This window comes from Dufourea novaeangliae, unplaced genomic scaffold (genome assembly GCF_001272555.1).
Source record: "Dufourea novaeangliae isolate 0120121106 unplaced genomic scaffold, ASM127255v1 scaffold118, whole genome shotgun sequence".
Taxonomy (NCBI): Eukaryota; Metazoa; Arthropoda; class Insecta; order Hymenoptera; family Halictidae; genus Dufourea; species Dufourea novaeangliae.
In genome coordinates this window covers 726841-741964 of record NW_015374006.1, presented here as the reverse complement: position 1 = coordinate 741964, position 15124 = coordinate 726841, and the positions used below count along the sequence as shown (strand labels likewise).

General features: G+C 34.3%; 4 protein-coding genes across 4 annotated transcripts; 2 read left to right on the top strand and 2 right to left on the bottom strand.

Annotated features, from left to right (window-relative positions):
• Positions 1–392: 392 nt before the first annotated feature.
• Positions 393–3253, top strand: LOC107188200. The gene is made up of 6 exons (XM_015576455.1): positions 393–634; positions 1058–1357; positions 1741–1856; positions 1906–2717; positions 2792–2974; positions 3071–3253. The coding sequence occupies exons 1-6, from the start codon at positions 393–395 to the stop codon at positions 3251–3253; spliced, it is 1836 nt and encodes a 611-aa protein (XP_015431941.1).
• A 416-nt stretch (positions 3254–3669) lies between these two features.
• LOC107188199 (protein SHQ1 homolog) lies at positions 3670–6219 on the bottom strand. The gene is given in 9 exon segments (XM_015576454.1): positions 3670–3817; positions 4148–4195; positions 4295–4449; positions 4515–4678; positions 4747–4870; positions 4947–5351; positions 5439–5632; positions 5701–5891; positions 5953–6219. Coding segments are annotated over 9 exon segments (1572 nt in total). The 5' UTR covers positions 6096–6219.
• A 342-nt stretch (positions 6220–6561) lies between these two features.
• LOC107188294 (DNA-directed RNA polymerase I subunit RPA1) lies at positions 6562–12581 on the top strand. The gene is made up of 6 exons (XM_015576566.1): positions 6562–6712; positions 6821–7037; positions 7319–11676; positions 11772–11927; positions 12003–12306; positions 12398–12581. Exons 2-6 carry the CDS (start codon positions 6854–6856, stop codon positions 12493–12495), a joined length of 5100 nt encoding a protein of 1699 aa, XP_015432052.1. The 5' UTR covers positions 6562–6712; positions 6821–6853; the 3' UTR covers positions 12496–12581.
• On the bottom strand, positions 12576–14415 carry LOC107188297 (thioredoxin-2-like). The gene is made up of 4 exons (XM_015576570.1): positions 14262–14415; positions 13231–13347; positions 13045–13158; positions 12576–12971 (listed from the first exon to the last, which is right to left on the bottom strand). The coding sequence occupies exons 1-4, from the start codon at positions 14283–14285 to the stop codon at positions 12909–12911; spliced, it is 318 nt and encodes a 105-aa protein (XP_015432056.1). The 5' UTR covers positions 14286–14415; the 3' UTR covers positions 12576–12908.
• Between the last annotated feature and the right edge of the window lie 709 nt (positions 14416–15124).

Below are 15124 nucleotides of genomic sequence, written 5' to 3'. Positions count from 1 at the left end.
TCGCCCGTTCACGATCTACAGTCCGTCGATTCTCCTCCGGTTCGCGTTCTCTCGTCTTTTCCAAACGGTTTATCGGGTCGACTGTCCAGATATCTCCCGTCGTTACTAGTCAGCATGAGTGTGTTCCATTAAAAAGCACGATATCTATTTAAACAGTCGGAAATTTTACGTAAATACAGTGAATCAATCGGTTGGAAAATTGTTCTTGTGTTAAACGAGCGAGTTCGTAGGGGCACATTGAAAACTTGCTTTAGGAAGCAATTTAGCTTTTAGCTCCCTGGGGGGTAGTGGTTTATTTCATTTCTGTTCGGTGTTGGTGGTTGCTTCGTTTTCGACGAGATTTTTCGTTTGTTCAACGGTGGGAAATTTAATTTCGGAAGAGTGGAGAAGTTATGTCGATATTAACTGCCGCGCTGGTGATCGCGCTGGTCTTTGGCTGCTTCGCTGAAGAAGAGGAGCCTCGGTGGGCCTTCCAGGTGCCACGTTATTTACGTACAAGAAGGGAACCCCATCAATATCCAGGATTCGTCCACCAATGCTACGACACGGGTCCGTTGATAGGAGAATCGGGACACGTGAATGTGGTCGCGTTTTTAGACCCTTCATGGTACTACAGCTTTAGACAGGCAATCATGTGAGTCGCTGCAAACATCTATCGCCACTTTTTAGTATCTCAATGATGTGTCTATTTAAATTCCAATTGATTATACGGGAAATTTTCTGTAAGGACAAAGTAAATTATACATATCAGATTCGGAGTGGTTGCTGTATCGACTAAAATCACTTTGCTGTTAGAGCAATTTCGATCGATGTGCGATAGATCGTCTAACAGGAAAGATAGCAGATGAAATTGTAATTGAACTTTAATCGCTGAATTTGTTTATACAAATAACGTATAGCTGAATTGTGTGAAAGTATTAACTAACAGTTTAGCTGAAATAAATTATTTATTGATAATTGTTGGTTGAAATTCTGATTGTTTCTTTAATTCTTTCAAATCTGAAAAAAAATCTAAATAGTCTCAAGACAAAATTTTATGGAAGTTATTCTACGTCAGGTTGGACTTATTGAAGAAACGATTAGAAAGATCCGGCTTCACGGACATTGTCTTCTTCATCGTGATACCGTCTTCGAACTTACCGGAGAACACCATGGAGAACAATGTGGAGATAAAAACGTGGAAAAGGATATCTATGAATATGGTGGAACCGGAGTACATTTTGGGCACGGACGAAACACAATTTAACGATCTCGCGAGAAACAGCAAGAAGGACATTCTTTGTGTTCAGGACACACCTGATTTGGGTATCTGGGAACGCTTTCGCGCCTCGAAGGATGAAGTGGTGGTTGTCGATCGGTGAGTGATCTTTAATAATTCACTGTTACAATTAGTTTAATGCTTACAACTGAAACGAATATTTATTATTAATCAAGGCCACTGTTACGAAAAATCTTTATGCTTGATGACTCCTCAGTCCTGTAGGTTCCCTAAAGCTTATCGAGAGTTTTATGTATACAAGTTACAGATTTCGTGTTTACAGAATTTATTACGCTTTGCTAACAATTCTATGAAGAATTATAAATAAATTGTTTTGCCCACTAATGTTTCCTCAGATGTTTTGTTAACTCACAGAAGACCACTTTCTTTGCCACAATGATCACGAAACATCATTACAACTTTCTTATCTTCGACGTTTGAGAAAATGCTTGTGCACAATTCATCGATTTCTATTGTTGCAGCTGTGGGAGATTAACATATCAAGTAATAATACCATGGAGTATATTATATTTCCCTTATGTTAAAGCAGCGATCCTTTCTACGTACAAAGAGAATCCATGTGGTCCGTGCGATGTAAGTAGTGTTACAAATTTCAAACTGGTTAACGAATGAAAATCGTAAAAGAGTGACTTTTTTGTGCAATGAACAGAAACAACCGGTGCCAGAGTATAGTTCAATGGTGTATAACGAATATCTTCCTGGAAACATTAATGTGGATATAAAAGGAACAGAAAAAACATTTGATTCCTATACGGAAGGAACTCCTCACAACTTCGAATCGGAGAGTGTCACAGTGCTTTCAGAAAAATCGAAGGAGAATGATAAATACACTACCACTGTTGCTCCGATTGATGTAAATTTAAGTACAAATGAAACCACTACTTCTGATGTGACGATAACTGATACACCACTCATTACAGCAGATCACATATATGATACTACACCAGTGGAAGATATAAGACAGGATAATAATATGACAGATAATGCTACTTTTACCGACGATAAAATTGAAACAACAACAGAGATCTCATTAGAACACGGTCAAACTGTAACTTTGTCGACAATCTCGGAGGTCAGTTACAAGGCAACTGAAGAGTACAATGAAACACAAGACATTGACCCTTTCAAAGCACAAATGAACACAAGTAATACCAACACGTTACTCACGATTGTTGACACAGATACTGATTTAAAAGAAAATCATAAAAAGCATGAAGATGTAGAAGATGAAATTCATGAGACAAAAACTACGGGTATTGGGAGCGCAGGAACGAAAGTTACGAAAAACGAGAAATTACCTTTACGTATAATACTATACGCGCCACACATACATAAAGAAAATGAGACATTGAAACAATACACGCATTTAATTCTTCAGGCTGGAAACCCTGGTTACCATGATCACTTTAATTATATGAGTGCAGTCGACGAACAGAAGGTAACGTTCATCTAGATATTAATCAGTTTCCTTAATAAGATGTTTCATTCTTTATACTCATTAGACATTAGGAGCCAATGATTTCAGAAAATTCAGATCCGACAACGGTAGGAAATAAAATGTCAGAGGGATTCATAAGTGGCATAAATGAGAGTCCAGGAGTATACGGTGAAATAGCAGATTATTGGAGAACTGAAGACGATGAATTCAATAATCAAAACGAAAATATAGCATATTTTGAACCCGATGATGTTACGGTAATAATTTAGAATATATTAACTTGAAAATCAATGATTCCCAAGGAATCATCTCTTGGTTCTTTGCATTATCAAATGGCTTCAAATATTTTTTAGATTGACGACGTAGAGAGTAAAATTGATAATAATGAAAGTCACACACTGGCGCAGTCCGTCGATGTCAATGCAGACGCAGACATAAAAATTAACGTCAGTTCGGAAGATTCGGATGAATTTGTACAGCGTCGACTAATTGAACATTATAGAAAACTGCTATCGTGGATTTATTACAGTCTATAACAAATAAATTGTGTTTATATAATAAACGAATATTTCTGAAAATGTAATATATACACTCTACATGTTTACAGGAATAACAATCACAATATTGTAAACTAAGACACAAAAGAGATTCTGACTTGAATGTTATTGTATCAATGATGTTAAAACAATTTGTGTCGGTTTATAGAAAGTTAATTGTTTACGCGAAATCGTGTTGTAAATCTTACAAATAGTATCGTTCATCATATATATATACATATACATTACAAATATGAATGTACGAACACGTAAGGTATAATCATAATTTTGTACTTGTACATTTAAGTAAACAAAAGCGTTTCAAAAACATTATATTGACGAAGACTTTTCGATAGTAGACCTTTACCAAAATCGAAGACGTAAAAATACAAAATTCAGTGTGAAACATTCAAAAGTCAAATGCACATTTTTAACACTCACTCAGGTTCACTTGCATCATCGGAATCTAAACTACTGCTATTACTTGTAGTGGAGGAACTTGAACTACTACTGTCCGAGTCGCTTTCTGAGTCTGTATCACTGCTGTCGCTTGAACTTGAACAGCTTGATAATCTGCATAAAACATTAATATTATATAATTAATGACAAAGAAGCGAGTTTCAAGTCTTCTTTATTGTGCGCTTTTTGCCATGCATAATGTGCAAACATAATGGCAGATTGTTATTGCTGTCTAACGTGGGTAATGAATTTGTAGATAGATATTTATATAACTCGTCAAAGTATAGTGCATTTTAATTAGTGTATTATATTAGCATATTTAAAATAAACATTTATAATATATTACATGTTTTATTCATCAATTAAGGAATAAACACATAAGTTTTGTTAGGTGAGAGTTATCAATATTCAAAACCATTCTATTGCAATACTTACAAATACTTTAAAGAATTTTTGTCTTTAATGTAGTATATAGTCTTTGGCCTTTAAAATAAAATCATACAACGTAAAAACAAATAGTATTTCTCAGTGAAACCTTAAAATTGAGAGACTTATAAAAAAAACTATATTTGTTCTACTTACTTATCTTTGTCATTGTCATTAACTGTTAACTCGTCCATTTGATCCACCATTTCATGAACTGAATTTTCTATAATCAAATCTTCTTCTTGAACCGAATAAGCTGATTGCTCCAGTTCTACTAAATCAAATCCCATGTCTTCCTTAGATGGTAGGATCTTGAAGCAAGTATGTATTATTCAATGTTTCATTGAGGACCAATCATTAGCAATTACATACTTACATCAAGTATCAAGGAATCTAAGGATTCTACTGAAGATTCAGGAATTTGTTGTAGCCAAATTAAATAATCTTTTATATACAACTGATTCAGTATATATCGTGGTTCACACGAATTATTAAATAGACTGTGTATTTCACAGAAACGTTTTATAATATATTTTTTGCCTAAGAATAACATATATTAACAACAGACTGGCAGAAATAGTTTTACAAAATCGATACTATTTACCTACCTAGTTTAAGAACCTTCTTAACATCTTCAAGCACTTTCAAAGAAAGATTCCAATTCCTAAAAAGTGGATAACATACAGATCTTCTGAAACACGCTCTTATAACTTCTTCTGCATCAGAGAAATCCTAAAAATGTTGAAACACATACATACAATGCTGTCAATAAAACTAACGATACCATTTGATAAAAAATAGCACATACATCAAACCAAGATAAAGTAGAACTTAATTTATTAACGGTCCAACTGCTTTCAACTGTATTTTCGCCCAAGGTTGTCCTATGATTATAACAGCTACCAAATAAAATATCAACTAAACTTAACAGCAATCTATTTGTTTCTTCATTGTTCAATAAATATTCTTTGTTTGGAAGTTCCTTTAACAGATCCACTTCTGTTTCATTCAATGATATATTTTCTTTTTCAAGGGTATCCCATTCAGTAGTGAACATTATGTATGGTTCTATACACTCTGGTTGCATTAAATCAGCTAAATAATGTTCTTCATTGAAGTCTGAAAACTCGTGCTTTTCTCGTAAACTTTTCCTTTTGGATTGTAGTGTCGTATCAGGCATTGGAAGATCTATTACTTCTTTGATCCATGCTGACTAGAATTTTAAAAAATACATGTATGAGTCACAATTGATTTTGAAATAAAAGAATGATTTACAAAACTCATATTTTAAACCATATACCTCAAAAGCCCCTAAAGCTTTAGATATTTTATTTGCAAAACCATATTTTGGAGAATTAGGCAGCAGTGGTACAGTGCCTAGAGGATTATTTTGATGCATATACCATTCATCACCATCTGTATTTTCATTATCAGCTGTTGAAACATTTTCATTTGATATTTCAATGATATCTTCTGCATTTGCTGATGGATTCCCTATAACACAAGTACAGAATTAGCATTAACATAAATTTAATTAAATACGTGTACATATTTATATTTACCAATTACTTCAATATTAGGAACAATATTGTTCTTTTTTTTTGGTGGTGCTAACAATGTAGTTATCATATCTAAGTTCTCAAAATGTTCCCCTTTTGTTACCTTTGAGAATCTCAAAGAGAAATTTCCTTTCTCACAATCGTAAGATCCAAAGGAGGAATCATTCTCTTCTATTTCACCTGGAAGCTTCAACCTAAAATATAAAAAATTTTGTAAAACGAAAAGGACATAACTCTTTCAAATGAATATTTTACCTCAAATAATATGGTGTAGAATAAAATCTGAAATCTGTTCCATCAACATAAACTTCTGTATCCTTAATATTGGCATATGGTGCATGAACAATAATCGCCACTTCCGTGTCAGTTTGAGTTATTTCAAATCTCGGCGTCAACATTTTGATATCACACTTTCTATTTCATTCAAAACTTTAACACTTGTTACGCACGGAACTTTATACCTTTGCACAGACTAGCTGCTCGGTGAACATTAAATAAGCTACCGATATAGACATTGATGTGTATACGTATTAATAAATGTTCTTCGATTATTTATACACTGCAGTACACGAACGTCTCTTGAAAACTATATTTATAATTTTATTACAGTAATCAGATCAAGTTTTTGAAACATGTCGACTTTGTATTAAAGAAGCTACGTTTCAAAATTTTAAATTCCTTCGATCTCATTGATTCATTTTTCTGACATTCCAGGAAAACACATGTGCTTTTGTAAGTGTTCACAAACTCCATATAAACATCGATGTTGCTATCGATTTAAAACTTCTCGAGAGTCGATCAATGCACGTGCTATTGTGTTATATGTAACATGCCGCCAATGCAACGCCATGTGGTAGAAATCGTGTAACTGCGTGTAACCTAAACTGACTGTGACTGACTGGTGAAACTTGTTTTCACGATGCAAGCAACATTGATGCAACTATTGGAGAATAACTAACTCACAAATATTTAATTACACAGATATTAATTTTATTACAAACATATTATATCGGAGGTATGAATAATGTATTTCTTTGATATTAATGTACATAGAACGTAACTTGTTTATTTAATCAAATAATGAAATTACAAATGGAAATCTCATAAATAATTTTCTTCTAAGAATTGATAGATAAGTGAAACAAGATTTAGCAACATGGTTCAGAATAAATATCGGCCTTCACGTTTGACTCCAAAACATTTGGATCCAAACTGTTTAATGTTTTCCATGTTTACTGCGAATGATATACGAAACTTGAGTGTCACTAAAATAAGGACACCTTTATCATTTAATATATTGGGACATCCATTGAGAGGAGGATTATACGATCCAGCATTAGGTAAATTTATTAAATCAAATGATACAAATTAAGAAAGTGCCTGTCAATTTCGATTTATAAAAATTAATACATAAAAACGTATTTCTTCTGTTAGAAACAAAAGACATTGTACTAAATCTATGACTATTAATGGAATATTGTAGATAGATATTGTATTATATCAGTGGCCACTACTTGTTGCTTAAAAAAAAATAATAGAAGATTAATAGAAATATAATAGTACTACTTAGAATACATACATTTTTGCGTTCATGTAGAAATAAGTTTATTTTATATTTTAGGTCCACTTATGGAAAGTTCAGATCCATGTGGAACATGTGGATGCAATGTATTTAAATGTCCAGGTCATTTTGGTCACATAGAATTACCTGTGCCAGTTGTAAATCCGTTGTTTCACAAAGGATTGTGTATGCTAATTAAACTAACATGTTTACAATGTTTTACTCTACAAATTCCACCATACGTAAAACTGTTGCTGCAAGCAAAGTTAATGTTACTTCAGCAGGGTTATCTTAGTGAACTTGAAGGGTTGGAACAAGAAGTAATGATTCTTGTTTCTGATTCGAACAGTCCTTATAACAGCGATGTGCAATTAATTCAAGATGTTATAGACAGTTACATAGAGAATCTTATCACTAAAACAAGATTTAATAAGTCCAGTATGCAGTACAATGAAATGCAACTGAATACAAAAAATATCAATATGCAGTGGCACACATATGTTGAAAATGTCCTTAAGCAATATACAACACATAAAATTTGTAGCAATTGTAACGAAATTATACCAAAAATGACGACATTAAAGAATAAAATTATGACAACTAAAATGTTCAAAGAGGTTGATGGAAGACAAGTACAATCACAGCGTGGAGGAGTAGTTCATAGATTAGAAACAGTGATGGTAATGCCAGATCAATCTAAGGAATATCTCAGAAAACTTTGGGAAAATGAAAAAGATTTTCTCAAAGTAATTATACCGTGCTTTGGAATGGTAGATATTGAATATCCAACCGACGTATTTTTCTTCGAAGTGATACCGGTTCTACCACCTATAGTCAGGCCAGTCAATTTTGTCAACGGTCAAATGATAGAACATCCACAGTCTCAGGTCTACAAAAGCATTATTCAAGATTGTCTTGTTCTCAGAAATATTATTCAGACTATTCAAGATGGAGATACAGATCAATTACCAGAAGAGGGTAAACTGGTATTTGAACAAATAAAAGGTAACACAGCAGCAGAGAAACTGCACAACGCTTGGCAAAGTTTGCAAGTAAATGTTGATCACTTAATGGACCGTGACATGAACAAAACAGCCGACTCTGCAAATTGTCAGGGATTGAAACAAGTTATTGAAAAAAAGGAAGGAGTCATTCGAATGCACATGATGGGTAAACGAGTCAACTTTGCTGCCCGTTCAGTTATCACACCGGATCCTAATTTGAATATAGATGAAATCGGGATCCCTGAAGCCTTTGCGTTGAAATTAACGTATCCGACGCCTGTTACCCCATGGAACGTTGTGCAACTGCGACAGCTAGTTTTAAATGGCCCCGACGTTCATCCTGGCGCGGTAATGATTGAAAATGAAGACGGAAGCATACAACGTATCTCTTCAACAAATGCTACTCAAAGAGAAGCCATTGCAAAACGGCTTTTAACGGCTAGCGATAAAGCAAACAAGTTCTTTAGAGGCATTAAGATTATACATAGACATCTACAAAATGGAGACATCTTATTACTAAATCGTCAGCCAACTTTACATAAACCTAGTATAATGGCTCACAAAGCACGTATTTTAAGAGGGGAAAAAACACTACGTCTTCACTATGCCAATTGCAAGGCTTATAATGCTGATTTCGATGGCGACGAAATGAACGCGCATTATCCCCAAAATGAGCTTGCTAGGAGTGAAGGATACTATATAGCAAATGTATCTAATCAGTACCTTGTACCCAAGGACGGTACTCCGTTAAGCGGTCTTATTCAAGATCATGTGGTTTCTGGCGTACGTATGACAGTGAGAGGAGCATTCTTCACCAGAGAAGATTACATGCAATTAGTCTATGCTGCTTTGTCTACAATGCAAAAAAATATAATTCTTCTTCCACCTACTATTATAAAACCAGTACCTCTGTGGTCTGGAAAACAGATTGCGTCGACTGTTATTATTAATATCATTCCACCGAATCAAGCACGTATTAATTTGACATCCAGCGCTAAGATCAGCGTGAAAGATTGGCAGATTGTGAAAGCGCGACGTTGGAAATGCGGTACTGAATTTTCAGATCCCAAGACAATGTCAGAGGCAGAAGTCATTATACGAAACGGAGAATTATTGTGCGGTGTGCTCGACAAAACGCATTATGGTGCCACCCCATTTGGTCTTATACACTGCATGTATGAGCTCTACGGTGGTGCATGCTCTACGAAATTACTGAGCGCTTTTGGTAAATTGTTTCAGGCTGGTTTACAAAGAAACGGGTTTACGTTAGGTGTTGAAGATATCTTGTTGGTAAAAAAAGCAGACGCGAAACGAAAAGAAATTATTTCAAATTGCCGACAAATTGGAGAAGATATCCAAAAGTCTATACTGGAATTACCCGAGGATACACCAATGGACGTGGTTACAGCGAAAATGGAAGAATCTTATTGGAGTAATTCGAAATTCCGTGCACAGGTTGATCGGAAATATAAAAGTGCATTAGACGTTTACACTAATGACATAAATAAAACATGTTTACCTGCCGGTCTTCTGAAAAAGTTCCCAGAAAATAACTTGCAACTGATGGTACAATCTGGTGCGAAAGGTTCAACTGTAAATACTATGCAAATATCGTGTTTGCTTGGGCAAATTGAATTGGAAGGAAAAAGACCACCTTTAATGATAAGTGGAAAAAGTCTTCCAAGTTTTCCTGCTTATGATCCAACACCAAGATCCGGTGGTTTTATTGATGGCCGTTTCATGACAGGAATCAAACCGCAAGAATTTTTCTTCCATTGTATGGCTGGTCGTGAAGGTCTCATTGATACTGCTGTAAAAACTAGTAGATCAGGATATTTACAACGATGCCTTATTAAACATCTCGAGGGGTTAGTTATAAATTACGACTCAACAGTACGTGATTCGGATGGGAGTTTAGTACAAATTTATTACGGGGAGGATGGACTTGACATACCAGGCTCAAGATTTTTAAGGAAAGAACAAATTAACTTCTTAGTAGATAATAGAAATGCTATTGTTAATCAACAGATAGTTAAAAGCCTGAAAGAGGATTCCGATACAGACCAAATTTTAAAACTAGCGAAAAAGATTAAAAAATGGGAAAATAAGAATGGAAGCGCTTTGCAGAAGAGGAGAATTGGTCCTTTTCTGAAATATTCTGCGCAGGATCTAAATATTAAGAGTAAAAAATATAAAGAAATTGATGAAAATACTGGCAGAAACAAAGCTGCACTTTCTTTTATGAGGAAGTGGATAAGAGCCTCTGAAGAAGAAAAAACTGCTATGTATGTGCAATGTATCAAATGTCCTGATCCGGTAATATCACAGTACAGGCAAGACATAGATTTTGGTGTACTTTCTGAACGATTAGAAAATTTAATAGACGAATATGTTGCTAACAAGTCTAAGAATTCACCAATAAGAAAGAGCGATTTAAGGGACCTTTTGTCCATGAAGGTAATGAATATTGTTTGCCCACCTGGTGAACCAGTCGGTTTGCTAGCAGCACAGTCGATAGGAGAACCATCAACTCAAATGACTTTAAACACTTTCCACTTTGCTGGTCGTGGAGAGATGAACGTTACTCTGGGTATACCCAGGTTACGTGAAATCCTTATGATGGCATCGAAGAACATTAAAACACCCAGCATGGAAATACCGTTTAAAAAGGATTTAAAGAATCTAACGAAACGCTCAAACAAATTAAGACTGAAGCTGACTAAATGTATTTTATCAAACGTTTTACATAATGTTACAATAGATAGGAAAATGGAGCAGTGGCCAAATCGACAATTGGTGCATACTATGACTATTAATTATCTTCCACACAAATCTTATAAAAGAGAATTCTGTATTCAACCGCACGAGATACTAAAAAAGACGGAAGAAATATTTTTCCGGGAATTGTTTAAAGAAATTAGAAAGGTTGCGAAAGTAACAGGGGCTTTGTTACACGTTCAAGAGGACAAGAAGCCTACGTATGAGGATGATGCATTGTTAGATCAAGCCGAACCAGATGAAAGATCGGAATTAAAACCACGAACAAACTTAGGGGAAACACATGAATCCTCAGATGAAGATGAAGCAGCAGAGGATGCGGATGCAACTTTAAGCCGAAGTATTTCGCGGCACAGAGAAAATCAAGAATACGAAGATCCAGAAGGGGAGGAAGTAGATGATGTGAATGAAAAGGAAGATGATGGTATTACTGAGAATGACAATGAAAAATCGAAAGATACGGAAGAACAAGAGATAGATGATGATAATGATGACAATGAGAATGAAAAATTTCGGTGTGTCGCAAGTGAAATGTATAATACGCAAAGAAAACAAGATGTAACGAACATGTATGCTAATGCGCTAGATTATGATTATGATGAAGATAAACATTCATGGTGCAAATTCACATTTTGGGTGAGTGTTGAATCACACTCTTCAGATGGTTTCTCAGTTTTATGCAACCGTACACTTACAGTTTTTTTATAATTCTTATAATTACATTTTTTTAGTTACCTCTTAAAATGATAAAATTGGATTTACCAACGATCATTAGAAATGTTGCAAACAGAGTTGTTTTATGGGAAGTACCGCATATAAAACGTGCTTTCACATTCCAAAATAATGATGGTGACACAGTTCTAAAAACAGATGGCATAAACATAATAGTAAGTATAAATTTAACATTAATTATGCTGTTCTTTATTCTGAATGTCTATTAATTATATTTCTTTACGTCACAGGAAATGTTTAAATATGACAAAGCATTAGATGTGAATAAACTCTATTGTAATGACATTTATGGTATTTCCCAAACATATGGTATTGAAGCAGCTAATAGAGTTATTGTAAAAGAAGTGAAAGATGTGTTCAAAGTGTATGGAATCACTGTCGATTCTCGTCACTTATTATTGATCGCAGATTACATGACTTTTGATGGTAGATTTCAACCTCTTAGCCGTAAAGGAATGGAAGATTCCGCCTCTCCTTTGCAACAAATGAGCTTTGAAAGTTCTCTTAATTTCTTGAAAAATGCTACATTACAAGGTAGAGTAGTGTATAATTTACATGTGAACATATTTTATGAAAATCATAATTGTTGTATAAATCTTTCAATACATGTAATTCCGTTTTTCAGGAAAACAGGATAACTTGGTGTCTCCTTCTAGTCGATTAATGTTAGGTCAACCTTGTAAATCCGGTACAGGAGCCTGTTCGTTATTAATAAAGATATGAAAGCAATCAGAGGTCACATCGTCAGTGGGTGTATAGCTATAAAAAGACGAAATATTTTTAATGAACTGTTATATATTGAAACAATGTATTAATTACCTACAATCATGTAAATAAATTTATTCTTTTTTATGGTACAATTTGATAGCCTATTTTCTACATCATGAAAAGATAACAAAGTGGAAATAATTGTGTTGTATATAAATTTTTGTAAGCCGATTACACATTTTATTTCGCAACAAAATATGTATAATAAAACTGACAATGAATTTTCAAAAAGTTCTCTGTCTTATAGCATTGCTTGCAAATGAAACACAGCATCGCCTATAATGATTGTGAGATATTTACAACCTCCATTGATTAGTGCCAATTATTAAACAATTCTTAAAAGTATTTTCATTATCCAAATTGGTTATTCACTTGTGTTTCTGAATAGTGGTTTTAAGTTTTTCTTCGTTTGCACCAGCAAAGGATTCCAGCTGAAACAAACAAGACATGAGTACCTAATTATTACTCTTTCTAAACTACTTGTTAATTTAGACTGGTACATACCACTTTGCCATTCTTGATAAATACAAAGGTAGGCATACTGATAATTTCATATTGAACAGCCACTTCTTCGCATTCATCTACATCTACTTTCAAAAATACAACATCAGGCATATCCTGTTAAAAAAAATGTATCATTTAATAAGATGTACTTATAGCAATTATTGTATATCAAATACATAATCCAACCTTTGCCAACGCTTCAATCTTAGGTGCAATCATTTTGCAGGGACCACACCACGTAGCAAAGAAGTCAATTACAACTAAACTGTCTCCAGCCTTTGCAAGGGTAGCTCTCAAGTCCTCCTATACATAAAATAAAAAAGTTTCAGTGATATATTTCACAGAGCATTATCATATAAGTTTACTACTAAATCTATTTTTAATTTATGTATTCAGTGTTAATCAGTTAATGGTGTATTACACTATTATTATTGATACCCAATAGTAATAGTGGACAGTGATAAGACATGTATTACTCAACACCAAGTGATAAAGTTTATATTAGAATACTGAATAATGTTGTATAAATATGTATCTAGTTCAATAAAAAATGTAGTTTCTTTTTCCATATATCATTTAAATGAATTTCTATATAAATATATAATTTAATAGAAATACTTAATAAAGATAAATTTCACTCCAAAAAATTCACATACCGAAGTCTCTCATGCTACCGCATTTAAGGTACAATCATGTGACTTAAAATCAATAAACAGATCATTAGAGCATTAAATCATTCCGCTCGCTAAATCATATCCATTGGGCAAGCTACGCCGTGGCAAATAATTTCAAAGCTGTAAACCTACATATATACATTTATGCAGTAATTGGAATTGTTTATGGTTGACGTAACGCTACGCGAACACCGCATTCGAAAGGATCGTGTATATTCCGTGGCGCTGTAGAGCTGGTAACACTTGCTAACCGTTTGCAATTGCGATTACACATACTTCGAACGAAGTCTGTTCATTTTAACACGAGGAAAGTCCTCACGAAATAGAGTACGCTACAATCGATTCCGTTCAAGGTCAACCGGTTTCGTTGAAATTGTGATATAATCCAATAAACTCACGCCACGCCGAAAGCTAATATTCGATTTATTTTCACGCTCCATTCTAATTAGCGCAGTCGTTCTCAACGTGCAAAAATCTGTTAGTACTTAAGTGGCTGGACAAACGCATTTTATATGCACGGTATAGTAATAATTTTATACTTACGGCACTTTGAATAAGTACGACCATTTTTATTCCTTTTTGGAAACACGTCACGTAGAAGCAAGTACAGGTAGCCTCGAATCGACTGTTCGGATGCTTCGTTAACGACTGAGCGCTGTGGTCACCGTGAATCTCTTACTAGTTCCGTTTCTCCCTCTCCCGCTCATTCCGTCACGTTTCCCCTTTTCCACCGTTGCTGCTCTTTCTCTTTCCAACACTTGAATTCTTAGGGCAGTGGTCGAATGCATGACACGGCGAAGCAAAGCGAGTTGCGTATTGCGTACCGGTCGTGTTTTGCTCACAGCTCATCACAGCTCATCAAGAGATCCACGATGATCCACGAACGTCTTTGAATTCCTAGATTGTACTATAATTCCTGGTAATTTGTATTACGAATAAGAAATGCGCATGTGTTCATAAGGAAGTCCTGTATATATGTTGTTACTAATATCTATATAAATACACGTATTTTATATGAATAAATAAATATGTATAAGTATAACTAATAATACAGACAATATAGCTCTTTTCATTTCTACATTCTCACTGTATGATTCCATGTTGATTGTAACATAATTCTCACCGATTAACAATGTTTTTTCTTGATAATAATATTGCAAATCATCTCTACGTTGTAAAAACTTGTACGTAATGTGCCACAAATATCCTTTTCTTATTACTAATTTTTATTTGGTCCGAGGAACATTAGAAAGTATTGTGAACCAATACCAATGAAAGTATAGCAATAGAAAATATATGTATAAGAAGTATATAATATAATTTTGGCATAAACATAAGAACTAAGAATACAAATTCTGACACCAACAACGTTTAAAGGACTCTGTCATGATTTCTTGGGAATGCTT

Excerpts from the sequence above, each read along its gene's own strand:
- LOC107188200 (XM_015576455.1), top strand. The coding sequence starts at position 393 with ATGTCGATATTAACTGCCGCGCTGGTGATCGCGCTGGTCTTTGGCTGC. Across the intron at positions 1,857-1,905 it reads ATGTGGTCCGTGCGATGTAA|TGACTTTTTTGTGCAATGAA; the intron begins GTAGTGTTACAA and ends ATCGTAAAAGAG. Across the intron at positions 2,718-2,791 it reads GTGCAGTCGACGAACAGAAG|CCAATGATTTCAGAAAATTC; the intron begins GTAACGTTCATC and ends AGACATTAGGAG.
- LOC107188294 (XM_015576566.1), top strand. The coding sequence starts at position 6,854 with ATGGTTCAGAATAAATATCGGCCTTCACGTTTGACTCCAAAACATTTG. Across the intron at positions 7,038-7,318 it reads ATTATACGATCCAGCATTAG|GTCCACTTATGGAAAGTTCA; the intron begins GTAAATTTATTA and ends TTTATATTTTAG. Across the intron at positions 11,677-11,771 it reads GGTGCAAATTCACATTTTGG|TTACCTCTTAAAATGATAAA; the intron begins GTGAGTGTTGAA and ends ACATTTTTTTAG.
- LOC107188297 (XM_015576570.1), bottom strand. The coding sequence starts at position 14,285 with ATGGTCGTACTTATTCAAAGTGCC. Across the intron at positions 13,348-14,261 it reads TCGTACTTATTCAAAGTGCC|GAGGACTTGAGAGCTACCCT; the intron begins GTAAGTATAAAA and ends TTTTATGTATAG. Across the intron at positions 12,972-13,044 it reads TTATCAAGAATGGCAAAGTG|CTGGAATCCTTTGCTGGTGC; the intron begins GTATGTACCAGT and ends TGTTTGTTTCAG.